Source organism: Leucoraja erinacea, chromosome 28, assembly GCF_028641065.1.
Source record: "Leucoraja erinacea ecotype New England chromosome 28, Leri_hhj_1, whole genome shotgun sequence".
NCBI classification, from domain to species: domain Eukaryota; kingdom Metazoa; phylum Chordata; class Chondrichthyes; order Rajiformes; family Rajidae; genus Leucoraja; species Leucoraja erinaceus.
The window spans coordinates 12,226,890-12,240,989 of record NC_073404.1 but is presented as its reverse complement, the minus strand read 5'-3'; the positions used below and the strand labels follow the sequence as shown (position 1 = coordinate 12,240,989).

Below are 14,100 nucleotides of genomic sequence, written 5' to 3'. Positions count from 1 at the left end.
GGCGTGGATGTATAGAAATACCTTTTTATTCATCAATTATTTTTTCTTTCTGCATATAACTTGCAGGTAGCACAAACATTGGTGGAACTGTAGACAGTGAAGAAGGTTGTCGAAATATACAACAAGATGTCGATCAGTTGGAAAAACTTGGCAGGAGAAATGGCAGATGGAGCTTAATCCCAACAAGTTTGAGGTCATGCATTTTGCGAGATTAAATGTAAGAGGAAAGAATATAGTATTCCTGGAAGCATTGATGAACGGGAAAATCCTGGTTTGCAAGTCCATAACTACCTGTAAGTGACAACACAAATGGATAGAGTGGTAAAGAGTTTGGTGCGTTTAGTATAAAATTTGGGAAGTCGTGTTGCACCTGCATTAAACTGTGGTTCGGTCACAATTGCAGTGCTGCTTGCCGCATTACAGGAAGGATGTGAAGGCTTTGGAGAAGGTGTAGAATTTCACCAACATGTCATTTGGATTAGAGAGTTACAGGCAGCTACAGGAAGAGGTTAGACAAATCGGTATTGTTTTCTCTGGGGCATCTGCAGAGAGACCTTATGACAGAAGTTCATGAAATTATAAGTGGCATAGATAGGGTAGACAGTCAGAATCATTTATCCAGGGTGGAAATATCAGACTAGATGTCACTTAAAGTGAGTGGGGCAAAGTTTAAAGGAGATGTGTTTAAGAAGGAACTGCAGATGCTGGAAAATCGAAGGTACGCAAAAATGCTAGAGAAACTCAGCGGGTGCAGCAGCATCTATGGAGCGAAGGAAATAGGCAACGTTTCGGGTCTGAAGAAGGGTTTCCGAAACGTTGCCTATTTCCTTCGCTCCATAGATGCTGCTGCACCCGCTGAGTTTCTCCAGCATTTTTGAGTACCTTTAAAGGAGATGTGTTGGACACGTTTTTTTACAGACTTGTCGGTGAGTGGTATGCACTGTCAAGGGATGGTGATGGAAGATGTTAAGATAGTGGCAGTTGAGAGGCGTTTAGATAGGCACATGGATGGGCAGGGAATGGAGGGATGTGGATCATGTGCAGGCAGGTGGGATTAGATTGGCATCGTGGTCGGTACAGCCACGGTCGGCGGATCGTGTGTTGTTGGAGTCTGCAGCGTCTCGGCTGTGGGCCTGGAGCTGAGCTTGGAACTCGTGTGAGGTTCTCGCCAGAGATGCTGCCTGTCCTGCTGAGCTAGTCCAGCATTTCGTGTCTATCTTCGGTGTGAACCGGCATCTGCAGTTCCTCCCTACACTGTCCTATCCTATCCCTACGTTAATTAGCACTGGCCCTGGTGGATGTTCTCTCTGAACCAACCACAGGTCCATTGAGTCCGCCGGGTCAAGGTGCGCGTCGGACCACTGGGTCAAGTGTTCCACATCTTTCCACACAAGCGGACGCTGCTCTTTGAGTAATCTTTCCTGTGCGTGTAGTGGTGGAGTTTCCAACTTCTCCTTTCCCCCCCATCCCCCATTTCGCAACTTGGTGGCGATGGGCGGTTCCTCCCACCGCCTGGACCATCAACCCGCCCGGGGGACCCAGCCCGCCAGCAAGTAAGTAGCAGGGCACCCGGGGCAGCGGTGGCAACTAGGGCACGGTGCAGAGTGGAGGTTGCAGGCGGTAGGAAGGTGAGGTGTGGCCGGGGTTGAAGATGCGCTTCGGGCGGGGTTGGGCCACTGGGACTGCAGTGGGGATGGGCGAGGTTTGCGGCAGGTGGTGCCGCCGTCTCCACACTGACCCGGGGAGGGGGTACTCGCTGGCGGGTGGGTCAGACCCCCGGGAGAGCGGGTATCTCGTGTCCCGGGGGAGAGACCGGGTCCTGGGGAGAGGGGGTTCACAGAGGTTGGGAAATGAAGGGAAGATTTGAAGCTCAGTGGCATTACCCCCTCTCATCCACCCCCCCCCCTTCCACCCCCCCCCCCACACACACCCCAACCCCCAACCCCCCCCCCACACACCCAACCCCCCCCCCCCTCATCCACCCCCGCCCATTCCACCCCCCCCCCCCCCCCCACACACCCCCACCCCACCACACCCACCCCCCTCTCATCCACCCCCCCCCATTCCCCCCCCCCCCACACCCCAACCCCCCCCCCCTCTCATCCACCCCGCCCATTCCACCCCCCCTCACACCCCCCCCCCCCACACCCGCCCACCCCCTACCCCCCCGACCCACACACCCCCGACCATCCCTTCCCCAATCCACCTCGGCAATTCCGCTCCTTCCGCAGGCGCTGTCCGACCCACCGAGTTTCCCAGCAGTTGGTCCTTGTTCATCCCGCAGCAACTGAGGGAGATGATCTCGCCGCAATGAAAGAGCAAAACTCAAACTGCTGGAGGAACTCGGCCGGTCGGGCAGCATCTGTGGAGGGAATGGACGGACGACGTATCTACAGACAGTTGGGATTGTGGGGGTGGTGGGGAGAAGCTGCAGAGCCACTGGGAGTGGGTGACTGTTCTGCTGGGAGAGGGGTTGACTAGTGGGACTGAGCTGGGATTGTGTCAGGACTCTGCCAGCACATTGCCTGAACCCCTCGTGCTGGGAGAGTGCCCTGTAGGTGTGAGGAGGCCAGGGTTGGGGCAGGGGTTTGGCTGGGTGCCACTATTCACTGGAACCGTTTTCCCATTGCAGGCACCAGGTGGGGAGTGATGGAGGAAGAATCTCCCTATGCCAACTCCCTGGATGTTCAAGATATTCTCGGTACCATGAACCTGCTCCTGACCTTCCAGCAGCCAACGGCGAGTGGGTGAGTGAGAGTTGTCTGATGTACGATGTAGCGCTGCGCTGTGGGAGGGGTGGTGAGGAAGCGCCAAACCTTGAGAGTGTTAGTGAAACCATCCCACATCCATTGGAATGAAATTGATACCTGGGATAGCCAGCTGGCCAGGCAGTGTCTGCGGGACAATGCTGTGAAACTTTGTCTGAGTCGGCACCGAACAATCAGGACCAGTGTCCTCTCGGCCTTCCTACTGTTGTACCAGTTCCTGAGATCCTGCCTTGTCCCGCTCTCGTACCTGTTGTCGCTGACACCACCTCTATCCATCTCCGCTCTGGGACACACTCACGATCCACGTCCACATCTCTCCACAGCTGGGACTTCCTCCAATTCACCTCCCTGTGAGGGAAGTACATCCTGGTCTCCATACAAAATGGACCACCCTAGGACAAGCAGGGGTCCTGGAAACCTTCTGCACTTGGTCCTAGATGCCCCCACCGGGGAGGGTGGTGGAAGGGAAGCATCCATGATTGCCCTTCTCCTTTGGGAATGGGGGAACCAGCTCCAAGGGAAGACGGGAGGGTCAGCCAGGATGTCTTTGGCAAAGCACGGTGACAATTTTTAACTGTTTTTATTGAGAAAATAGCATATAAAATCAAAATGTTAGACATTGCAGTAGAACCTATTGCAGCGGTTGCATCATCAGCCAAGCCACCCAGTAGATCCAGTCCAGTAGATTGAAGCAGAGCCAGGTGATACAGGCAATCGCCAACCGTGACTGGTAAACAATGATGTCCGGTAGCACGTAGGCAAAGAACGCGGTGTACCTGAAGAACCATGACGATTGGCCAATGGTCACATCCAGCAGGCAGTAGGCAAAGTTGAGGAAGGCCTTGATGAGCAGGTAGAGGGCCCAGATGATGTACTCGCCTGCTACGTAGAGAAGCCAGGTGACCAGGTCGCCCAGCCCCTTCGAGACGCTGCCCGCTCCCTCCCCCGCCACCTGGCCCAGCCAGAGCGAGTAGTCCTGAAGCATGTAGGTCTGCCAGCTGATGTAGTTGCCCAGCGCGTAGCTGAGCCACAGGGCCCTCTCCTCCACCACGTACCACAGGCGCACGCTGGCTTCCCGCAGCACGTACAGTGTCCATGTGAGGTAGCGCAGGTCCGCCATGCACAGCCAGGTCAAGTCTACAGGCAGCAGGAAGGACACCCACTTGGCATGGCCCAGCAGGCTCTGGGAGATGTAGATGGCCGTGTCCAGGAGCTGGTAGGAGGCGTAGAGGCTCTGGTTCAGCATGGTGTAGGATAGCAGCAGGCTGTACTCCATCAGCATGTACACCTGCCACCTCAGGAAGTCAGCCCACAGGTACTCCAGCCACAGGGTGCAGCGGGCATACAGGTAGGAGCAGGTGGCAGAGAGGCCCGTCACGGTGTTATTCAGCCAGCGGATGTAGTCATAGGCCACGTACAGAGCCCAGTTGGTCTGGTCGGATGCCCGGTAGAGTAGCCACAGGTTGGTGTCCAGCACCATGTAGGACAGCCACATGTTAAGACTCAAGAGCAGGTGCAGCCCCCACAGGCACGCCGTGTTGTCCATCATCACAAAGAAGCCCCAAGCCAGCCAGTCCAGCAGCCTCCCAGCCAGCCACAGGCCGGAGTCCAGCAGGGCACTGGACAGCCACAGCCAGCCCTGCAGCAGCAGGCGCGAGAGCCAGGCGGTTGTGAGCAGCAGCAATCCCGTCAGGGGCATGGCGGGCGAACTAGTGCAGCGGGTGCACTGTCCAGAGGCAGGGCAAGGAATGGGCGCGGGGAGGGGCAGAGGAACTGGGCTCCAGGGCCCCAGGACTGGGGGCAGGACAGGGCATGGTGCCAGGGGGCCTTGGCAGGCCCAGGAAGAGAAAACTGCTTCTGGGAACCTCCTGCAGGGATAAGAAGAGGGCGGAGGTGAATCCCCCCCCCACCAGCTCGGCACGGCCCCTCACCCCACCCAGAGGCCCCACCACCTGCTATCCTTCCAGCTGATTAGTGTCCTTCACAATTGGCCTCTGAGAGAACAATCGGGCAGCTGGCCAATAGCGACGGGTACAGGGAGGAGTTGGGGGCCATTGAGTTGCTCCCAGGGCCCTGCCCCACCTTAGAGGGGTTCCATCACCCCTCTGGGGCATTGGGAGCCACGCTGGGCAGGGGATAGAATTGCAGGGGATCATTTAGCCCCTCCTACCGACACATCCAGGCCCATCATTCACAGATCTGTGGGAGGGGGGGGTGAGGGGGCACCGTGCTGTGGGTGGGGTCTGCACTGATGTATAATTTGAGGAACTGTTCCCCAAGAGTCGGCACCTTCAGGTGATATGGGGATGAATCCAGTTGGGTCCGGTTTGGAAGACGCATTGCTTCAGTGTTGCTGCGACTGAAGGTCTACCTGGTGATGGAGCGGAGACCTTGGCCTGCGGGTGGTGACGGCCCTGGGCAGCCCTGTGGCCCAGCCTTGCTCCTCCACGCCCCCTCTCCTCCCTGTGACCTCAGCTGGCTCGATTGTTCCATCAACAGAGGTTCTCAGCTCACATTCCAGACCTGCCCAACCACCGGAAACCCACCGGCCCACCCCAGCCCACTTTACAACCAGGCCTGAAGCTGCCTCAGCCCTGCCCATTACACCCCCTGTCCCACCTCCCCTCCACCATGCCTGGCCCAAGTTTCCTGGCCTGGCCTATCTCCCCAAGCCCTCGCTTGCCTTGCCTCCCCAGACCCCACATGGCCAGCGATGGGCTGCTTCACACATCCTTCTCACATGAGACAGACATAGATGTAACACCAGCTCTTTCGTTCCCCTCTCCACTCCAATCCCTGCCCGGAATCGGATCCAGAACCAGGGGAGCAGAGGCAAGTGTGAGAGGGTTTGAGGGGCAGGGCAGAAGAAGGGGCAGGGAGGGGAGTGGGCAGAAGGAAGGAGGTGACCACTGGGAGAAGGGGTCCCAGTTTAGTATCCGTAGCTATGTCCCCACAAGGGGCAGGGGGCAGTGTTGTCGGTCTGGGCCTCCCTGGTAATTAATCCTCTGAGGCTACAGAGCAATCCCAAGCTCTCGCCCTATAAACAGAGCGCTGAGGTCGGGGGGCCCGTGAGCATGTGTCAGAGGCCAGGTGCAAATCCCCAGGGCCCCTACACCAGGTGTACATCCCTGATCCAGTTACTGACAACATTTAGAAGACATTCGGACAAGGACATGGGCAGGAGCAGGATATGTTTAGAGGGACACCAGCAGCAAATTGGATTAGCTCGCATGGGGCATCTTGTCAGCATGGATGAGTTGGGCTGGAGGATCTATTGTGCTCTACTGAGATGACCCGCTGGTCTTGTCAGGCCATGGTATGTTATTCCTGGTTTGCCCTCTGGTGGAGGAGCGGGGAGGTGAAATTCTCGCAGCTGGAGACAATAGCTGGATCTGTGTCCCACCTGAGACTTCTCTGGTGGATCGTTCAGGCCCCTGTATCCAGCACATCTCAGGGTCTAGGGTCTCCATCTCTAGAGCTGCTGTGGTCTTCAATGGACCACCCACTCCTGGACCTGTTTCCATAGGGAAGCAGGTGGGGCTACTTACTGTCCATGGGGTATAGATCCCAGGTCCATCTCGAGCATCTTGTAGACTGGTTGCATTTGTGGGAAATGTTACCTTGTACCAGCACCTGACCTGTGGTTGGTTTAGTCGGGCCAGTTTAACTAGTTAATGTACCACAGTGACTGGACTTGCAAAGCTCCCCTGCTGAGCTTGGGGTGGTCGGGGAGAGGGGGGGGGGGGGGGGGGGGGGGGGGGGGTGTGTTCGAGATGTGAACTCGCGCTCTTCCTGCTCACTTCTGTTGTCCTCTTCAATTTTCCTTGACAGGTCAGTGGACCCCACCGAGGTGCTGGACGAGTTTCTGACCAGCCCCAGCCTCAGTGAGCCTTTCCTATTCCAAGATGATGTCTCACCCAGAACCAGGTATTGTCTCTTCCCCAGTTTCCTAGTCCTCCTCTCCTCCCCCTCCGCAAGGCACCAGCTCCTACATCAGGCCAGCAAGCATTGCCAGCAGAGAATGTGTATAGGTTTCAGTGTTGCTTTAAGAACAGGACAGCACAGGAATAGGCCCATCGGTCTATAATATCTGTGTTGAACATGATGCTGGATAAAGTAATCTCATCTGTCTGCACATGATCCGTATCCTGCTGAGTTATTCCAGCACGTTCTGTCCTTCTGTTAAACTAAACCCCTCTGTCTGCACATGATCCATATCCAACCATTCTCTCCAAATCCATGTGCCTATCCAAAAGCCTCTTAAATGTCACTTTCGTATATCTTCCTCCACCACCACCACTGGTAGTGTGTTCCAGGAACTCACCACCCTCTGTAAAAAAAAAAAAAATCCAAAATACCCTATACATACATACATACATCCACCTATTACTAAAACTCTCATCTTGTGTGTGAGTTTGCGTGTTTGTTTGTGAGTGTGCTTTTCACGCCAAAATGGTACATGATAGTGCTACAATTTTTGCACCATCTTAGTCACCATTGTCCTGTGGTTTAATGTATCAAGTTTTGTTCAGATTGATGTTATATTTTATAAGGTATTCACATTTTTGCATTTACAAAACTCCAATTGAGAAAAATGTCTTCCCTCTGCACTTACAGCTGACGTCACAATGGGATTGTAGTCCTGCTCGCTACAATGTTGCTATCCAGGACACTGAGTCCTGCCAGCCCAAGCAAGTGCAATTGCATTTGTTAAAGTTTAAAATGCGGGAGGGTGAATAAGACAAAATGAGTAGCCTGTGCAGTTGGGGACTATGGGTGAGTGGTAGAATATTGCATTGGGGGAATGGGTGAGTGGTGGAATATTGTGTTGGTGAACTGGTTGAGTTGGGGAACCAGGCCTCCCGTGTTGGGGAATGGGTGAGTGGTGGAATATTACGTTGGGGAATGGGTTGCATTGGGGGACCAGGCCTCCTGTGGGGGCTATGGGTGAGTGGTTGAATATTGCGTTGGGGGAACGGGTTGCATTGGGGGACCAGGCCTCCCATGTGACAGGGACCCAATGGGTCCCACTTGGTCTAGTATATTACTAAAACTCTCATCTTGTTTGTTTCCATGTGTGTGTGTGCGCGTGTCTGTGATCTCTGATTCGGTGATGTCCTCAAATTACGCCAAAACGGTACACGATAGCACTGCAATTTTTGGACCACCTTACAATTGTCATGTGGTGGTTTGTATCAAGTTTCGTTCATATTGATGTTATATTTTACAGGTCATATCTTCTATATACTTTAAATATCTTCTATATACTTTAAAAACTGTATGTGTGTGTGTGTGTGTGATTTCGCCTTTGCTACGTATCTCCTCGAAAACCACATGCAAAAAAATCTGTCTCTGCAAGATGGGGAGGGAGAGGTCGCGACTCGCTGTCTTTAGTGGCCTTGCACCCTGCTTGAAATGGTATGAAACTGCACTAGAATTTGGTGGCCTTGCACGTGCTTGAAATGGAATTTCAAGGAATAGCTATGAGTCAACTGCCAGCCCACCGGCCGTGAGTGAGTGAGCTGCCAGCACAACAGGCTTGAGAGTCACTTGAGCCACCAGCCCAATAATTCATTCGGCCCACAATATCCATACTAGCCCTCTGGAAACCAGCGCTTCAGAAAGCCCCCCCCCCCCCCCACTGGCCATCAATATTGGAATTGGCGGAGAGGTGGAATATTACGTTGGGGACCAGCCCTCCCGTGAGATGCTGGGACCCAACGGGTCCCACTTAGTCTAGTATATTACTAAAACTATCATCTCGTTTGTTTGTGATTCTGCCATGTCTGTCTGTCTGTGATTCAGGGATGCCTGGAACTACGCCAAAACGATACAGGACAGTGCTACAATTTTAGGACCATCTTTCTCGAAATTGTCCCGTGGTGTGTTTTTACCAACTTTTGTTCAGATTGATGTTATATTTTACAAGTTATTCACATTTTTTAACTTTACAACATCCCACTTTGAGAAAAAGCTTTCATCTGCATCTGGCAGTTAACAGGGAGTGGAGGAGGAGAGGGGAAAGAAGGGGAAATGAGCCGCCCCTGCGCAGTTGGGGGCTATGGTGAGTGGTGGAATATTGCGTGGGGGAACGGGTTGCTTTGGGGGACCAGACCTCCCATGTGACAGGGACCCAACGGGACCCACTTGGTCTAGTCTCTTTTAAATTTTGCCCCTCTCACCATAAAGCTATGGTTGCTAGTCTTTGATATTTCTACCCTGGGGGAAAAAGGTTCTGACTACCTTATAAATACCTCTCTTATTTACTTCTATCTTTGTCACATCTATAAGGCACGTCAGGCCTGTGAAGGAAGACTCCACTCGCCTGGGTCAGTGCTGCTCCAACACTCAAGCTCAGCACCGTTCAGCACAAAGGAGCCTGATTGATCAGCACCCCGTCCACTATCCTAAACTCCCCCTCCCTTCACCACCGGTGCGCAGTGACAGCAGTGAGTGCCATCTACAAAACTCACCACCATTTCTTGCCCAGGCTACTCCAACAACACCTCACAAACCCACACCCTCATCAAGCAGAAAGGTGACGGGCAGCAGGGCCAGGGGAGCGCCACCACCAGCAGGTTCCTTCTCAAGTTGCGCACCACCCCAACTTATAGATAAATCACTCTACCTTCATTGTCATTGAGTTTAGACCCTGGGACTCCCTTCTCCCTAACGCCTTCCCCACTAAGGCAGTTCACCACCCCCTTCACACGGGCAGTTCCCAAGTCCCATATCCCTCTAAACCTTTTTCACACAGAGAGTAGTAAATCTCTGGAACTCTCTGCCACAGAAGGTAGTTGAGGCCAGTTCATTGGCTATATTTAAGAGGGAGTTAGATGTGGCCCTTGTGGCTAAAGGGATCAGGGGGTGTAGAGAGAAGGCAGGTACAGGATACCAAGTTGGATGATCAGCCATGATCATATTGAATGGTGGTGCAGGCTCGAAGGGCCGAATGGCCTACTGCTGCACCGATTTTCTGTGTTTCTGTGTTCTCCTGTCATGCCCCTGTCCAAATGTCTTTTAAATCTTGCTGTAGTATCTCCCTTAACTTCTTCCTCTGGCAGCTCATTCTATATACCCTCCACCCTTTGTGTGGAAAAGGTTGCCCCTCAGGTACCTAATAATCTTTTTCCCTCTCTCCTTAAACCTACGTTCTCTAGTTCTTGATTTCCTGACCCTGGAGGAAAAGGCTGTGTGCGTGCGTTCACCCTATCAATACCTCAGGAGGGAATTGGAAGGGTGTGGTTGCAGGGTGGAGCGACTGATTGGTGATAGCAGAGCTCGATGGGCCAAAGAGCTGTTTTCCTTCTGTAGGCGGAGTCATCCCTGTCCTTAGCCACACTGATTGTGTGTTAAAGGTGTGAAGGTGATGGGAGATGTTCTGACTGCATTGAATTTGAATTTGCAGAGCGGAGGAGTGTCAGGACGCCATTGAGTCCATCACGGAGGAGAGTATTTACGAGTGCTTCCCCTTTCAAATGGACAAAAATGAGAATATCAGGTATGTACCTCGTGTAGACACAAAGAACTGCAGATGCTGATTTATACCATAGATAGACACAAAGTGCTGGAGTAACTCGGCCTGTCAGGCAGCATCTCTGGAGAAAAGGCATGGGTGACATTCCGGGTCGGGACTCTTCTTCAGAATGAAGAACCTGGTGCCTGGTCTACACCAGTGACTGGATTGCGAGGCAGGAGCACGGTGAGTGGTGTTACTGGGCTGGGGTCCATAACCCATAGGGTCTGGGGTCCCTGCTCTGCGAGGTGGCAGTGAGAAGCTGGAAGGTCCATCAACATTTTGCTTTTCTACAGTGCCCTGAGTTAGAGGGAAACATGGCAGTGGTGTCCGACATTATCCCTATAGACAGTGACCGAGCCCTTTCACACCCCCTCGGCTGCCAGCTCTCCAAGATCCCACTGTGGTCTGGGCAGGGGGGAGGGGGGGAATAACTGAGCTGAAGGTCAGGAATATCTTACTAATACATCTAACCATAATTACAAACATTTCCTCACCAGGTGATCAGGGGGACAAGGGGGAGGGGGAGGAGTGGGAGGGGATGACATATAGGAAGGAAGGGACTGGTGATGAGGGATCCAAGTAGAAGCACATAGGTAGGTAGGGGGAAGAAGAGGTTATGTGGGGGAGGGAGATGGGAGGAGAGGGGGTGGGAGGGATATGGGAGGAAGAGAGGTTGGGAAGGGAAGATAGGGGTGAGGGTATGGATGTAAGGAGAGGGAGAGAGACCTCTTGGGGGGGGGTGGGGGGATCGGGAGAGGGAGAGTGGAACAGACTGTCCCTGCCTCCCCCGACACTCAGTCATTTACTGTTTCATCTCCGACTTCACTACACCTGCAACTTCTTGGCCGTCATTACTTCTGCTTTGTGCTGTCCCTGGATTCTTTTTCACTCCTAATTTTCACCTACTCGTGGGAATGCTACAAGTTGCGGAAATGTTCACAACGACGAAGCCACCGTTAACCACGGAACACCACCAGTACCTGCGCTGGAAGATCCAGCCAGTACAACGTCAGATGCAGAGTCCATGCGCATCACTGGGCAACCAACATCCGATCACTTTTGTTTTCACAGTTCAAGCAGATCAATGGCAGAAGTGGGAATGGCGAAAGATTCATGTGGCCTTCCGCCCTGTCAGCTGAACGCAGATCATACCATCAGGTACTTACAACATGTATTTCTGTTCCAGTAAACCCGTGCTTCAATACTTACCTCTGCTGGGGTTTTGTTTGTCTGAATGTACTTGATTCATGTATTGGTTTCATTGAGTTCACTGGATCATCCACATCTCTTGTGTAGGAAGGAACTGCAGATTCAGTTTAGTTTAGTGATACAGCGTGGAAACAGGTCGTTCAGCCCACTGAATCTGCACCGACCAGCGATCCCTGCACATTAACATTACCCTATACACACTCGGAACAATTTACATTTATACCAAGCCAATTAACCTACAAACCTGTATGTCTTTGCAGCTGCTGATTTAAAATTAAGATAGACACAAAAAGCTGGATTAACTCAGCGGGTCAGGCCGCTTCTCTGGAGAAAAGGAATAGGTGACGTTTTGTGTCGAGACCTTTCTCCAGACAGAGTCAGGGGAAAGGGAAGCTAGAGGTATAGATGATGGTATAGACAATGATGTCTATTTATCTATCTATAATACTAAAACGCTGATCTTGACCGTTTTTGGCCCACTGTGCTGCGATTTCCGACAGAACGCCGCCACCCATGGCCGATATTTTTGGCCACCTCGCTCAGAGCTCCCCTCCACCTTACGGGTGTGGAGGATTTTTCCCATCGATGACAAATCAGAGATATATTAATGTTTTTTAAAAATCACCATTCTCTCTGCTGCCCCTGCTGGAGGGAGGGGGAGGGACTATAAAACCAGGAAGTGGTGTGCCTCACCCAGTCTCTGCACGATGGATGAAGCCAAGGGTCACGTCTCTCTGAGCTCTGAATAACACTGAACAAATGACTACACAACTGAGTCCCCTTAATGTGGTTTGAAAATGAAAATATGGTTTGTTTGAAGTAAAAAGGCACAGGCTGCAAATGGTGGCTTTGGTGCTTTGGCTTGAAGTTGAAAGGCACTACTTACTGCAAATGGTGACTGGTGCTTTGGCTTGAAGTTGAAAGGCACTACTTACTGCAAATGGTGGCTTGGGCTTTGGCTTTGGCTTGAAGTTGAAAGGCACTACTTACTGCAAATGTTGGCATGAAGTTGAAAGGCACCACTTACTGCAAATGGTGGCTTGGGTGCTTTGGCATGAAGTTGAAAGGCACTACTTACTGCAGATGGTGGCTTGGGTGCCTTGGCTTGAAGTTGAAAGGCACTACTTACTGCAAATGGTCGCTTGGGTTCTTTGGCTTGAAGTTGAAACACACTACTTACTGCAAATGGTGGCTTGGGTGCTTTGGCTTGAAGTTGAAAGGCACTACTTACTGCAAATTGTGGCTTGGGAGCTTTGGCTTGAAGTTGAAAGGCACTACTCAATGCAAATGGTGGCTTGGGTGCTTTGGCTTGAAGTTGAAAGGCACTACTTACTGAAAATGGTGGCAGGAGTTGAAAGGCACTACTTACTGCAAATGGAGAGACAGGGAGGGTTTATAAAACCAGGAAGTGGTGTGCCTCACCCAGTCTCTGCAAGATGTATAAAGCCAAGGGTCACATCTCTCTGAGCTCTGAATAACACTGAACAAATGTCTACACAACTGTGAGTCCCCTTAATGTGATTTGAAAATGAACATATGGTTTGTTTGAAGTAAAAAGGCACTGCTTGCAAATGGTGGCTTGGGTGCTTTGGTTTGAAGTTGAAAGGCACTACTCACTGAAAATGGTGGCTTGGGTGCTTTGGCTTGAAGTTGAAAGGCACTACAATGCAAATGGTGGCGGGTGCTTTGGCTTGAAGTTGAAAGGCACTACTTACTGCAAATGGTGGATTGGGAGCTTTGGCTTGAAGTTGAAAGGCACTACTTACTGCAAATGGTGACGGGTTCTTTGGCTTGAAGTTGAAAGGCACTACTTACTGCAAATTGTGGCTTGGGAGCTTTGGCTTGAAGTTGAAAGGCACTACTCACTGAAAATGGTGGCTTGGGTGCTTTGGCTTGAAGTTGAAAGGCACTACTTACTGCAAATGGCAGCTTGGGTGCTTTGGCTTGAAGCTAAAAGGCACGACTGCAATTGTACTTACTTCCTGTTTGCACTGTATATTGATTTTAGATAAAACGCTACCATTTACGGCTGTGATTTTTGGCCATCTTACTCAGTCCCCCTCCGCTGAGCAGGTGCAGAGAATTCTTCTCATCAATAAAAAATTAAAGTGTTATTAGTGTTTAAAAAATGTTGAGAATCTCTCTCCTGTCAATCACGCCATGAAAGCCACACATTTTCCGGTGGGAAGAGGAGGGGTTATCAAATCCGGAAGTGCGGGTGTGGCTCGGTCTCTGCATGATGGGGGAGGGGGAGGTCACGACACTGTCTGAGCTGTGAATCAACTGAACACACTGAATGTCTACTGAACTGTGAGTTTGGTGTTTTGTGTGGTTTTATGGTGGTTTCACCCTGCTTGAAATGGTATGAAGCTGCATTTGAATTTGGTGGCCTTGCACCCTGCTTGAAATGGTATGAAATTCACTTGAATTTGGTGGCCTTGCGCCCTGCTTGAAGTGGTAGGAAAGTGCACTTGAATTTGGTGGCCTTGCACCCTGCTTGAAATGGTAGGAACATGGATTTGAATTTGGTGGCCTTGCACCCTGCTTGAAAAGGAATTTCAAGGAATAGTCATGAGTTAACTGCCAGCCCACCAGCCGTGAGTG

At 51.8% G+C, this 14,100-nt stretch overlaps 1 protein-coding gene across 1 annotated transcript in view; it reads left to right on the top strand.

The window, feature by feature from the left end:
* Positions 1 to 1,551: 1,551 nt before the first annotated feature.
* The window catches only part of LOC129710452 (uncharacterized), a 74,090-nt gene continuing 61,541 nt past the window's right edge, over positions 1,552 to 14,100 (top strand). Inside the window, exons 1-5 of the mRNA XM_055657407.1 lie at positions 1,552 to 1,628; positions 2,633 to 2,747; positions 6,600 to 6,695; positions 10,177 to 10,269; positions 11,359 to 11,445. Of these exons, the coding sequence (XP_055513382.1) occupies positions 2,650 to 2,747; positions 6,600 to 6,695; positions 10,177 to 10,269; positions 11,359 to 11,445 (374 nt within the window). The 5' untranslated portion in view covers positions 1,552 to 1,628; positions 2,633 to 2,649. The remainder of the gene's footprint in view (positions 1,629 to 2,632; positions 2,748 to 6,599; positions 6,696 to 10,176; positions 10,270 to 11,358; positions 11,446 to 14,100) is intronic.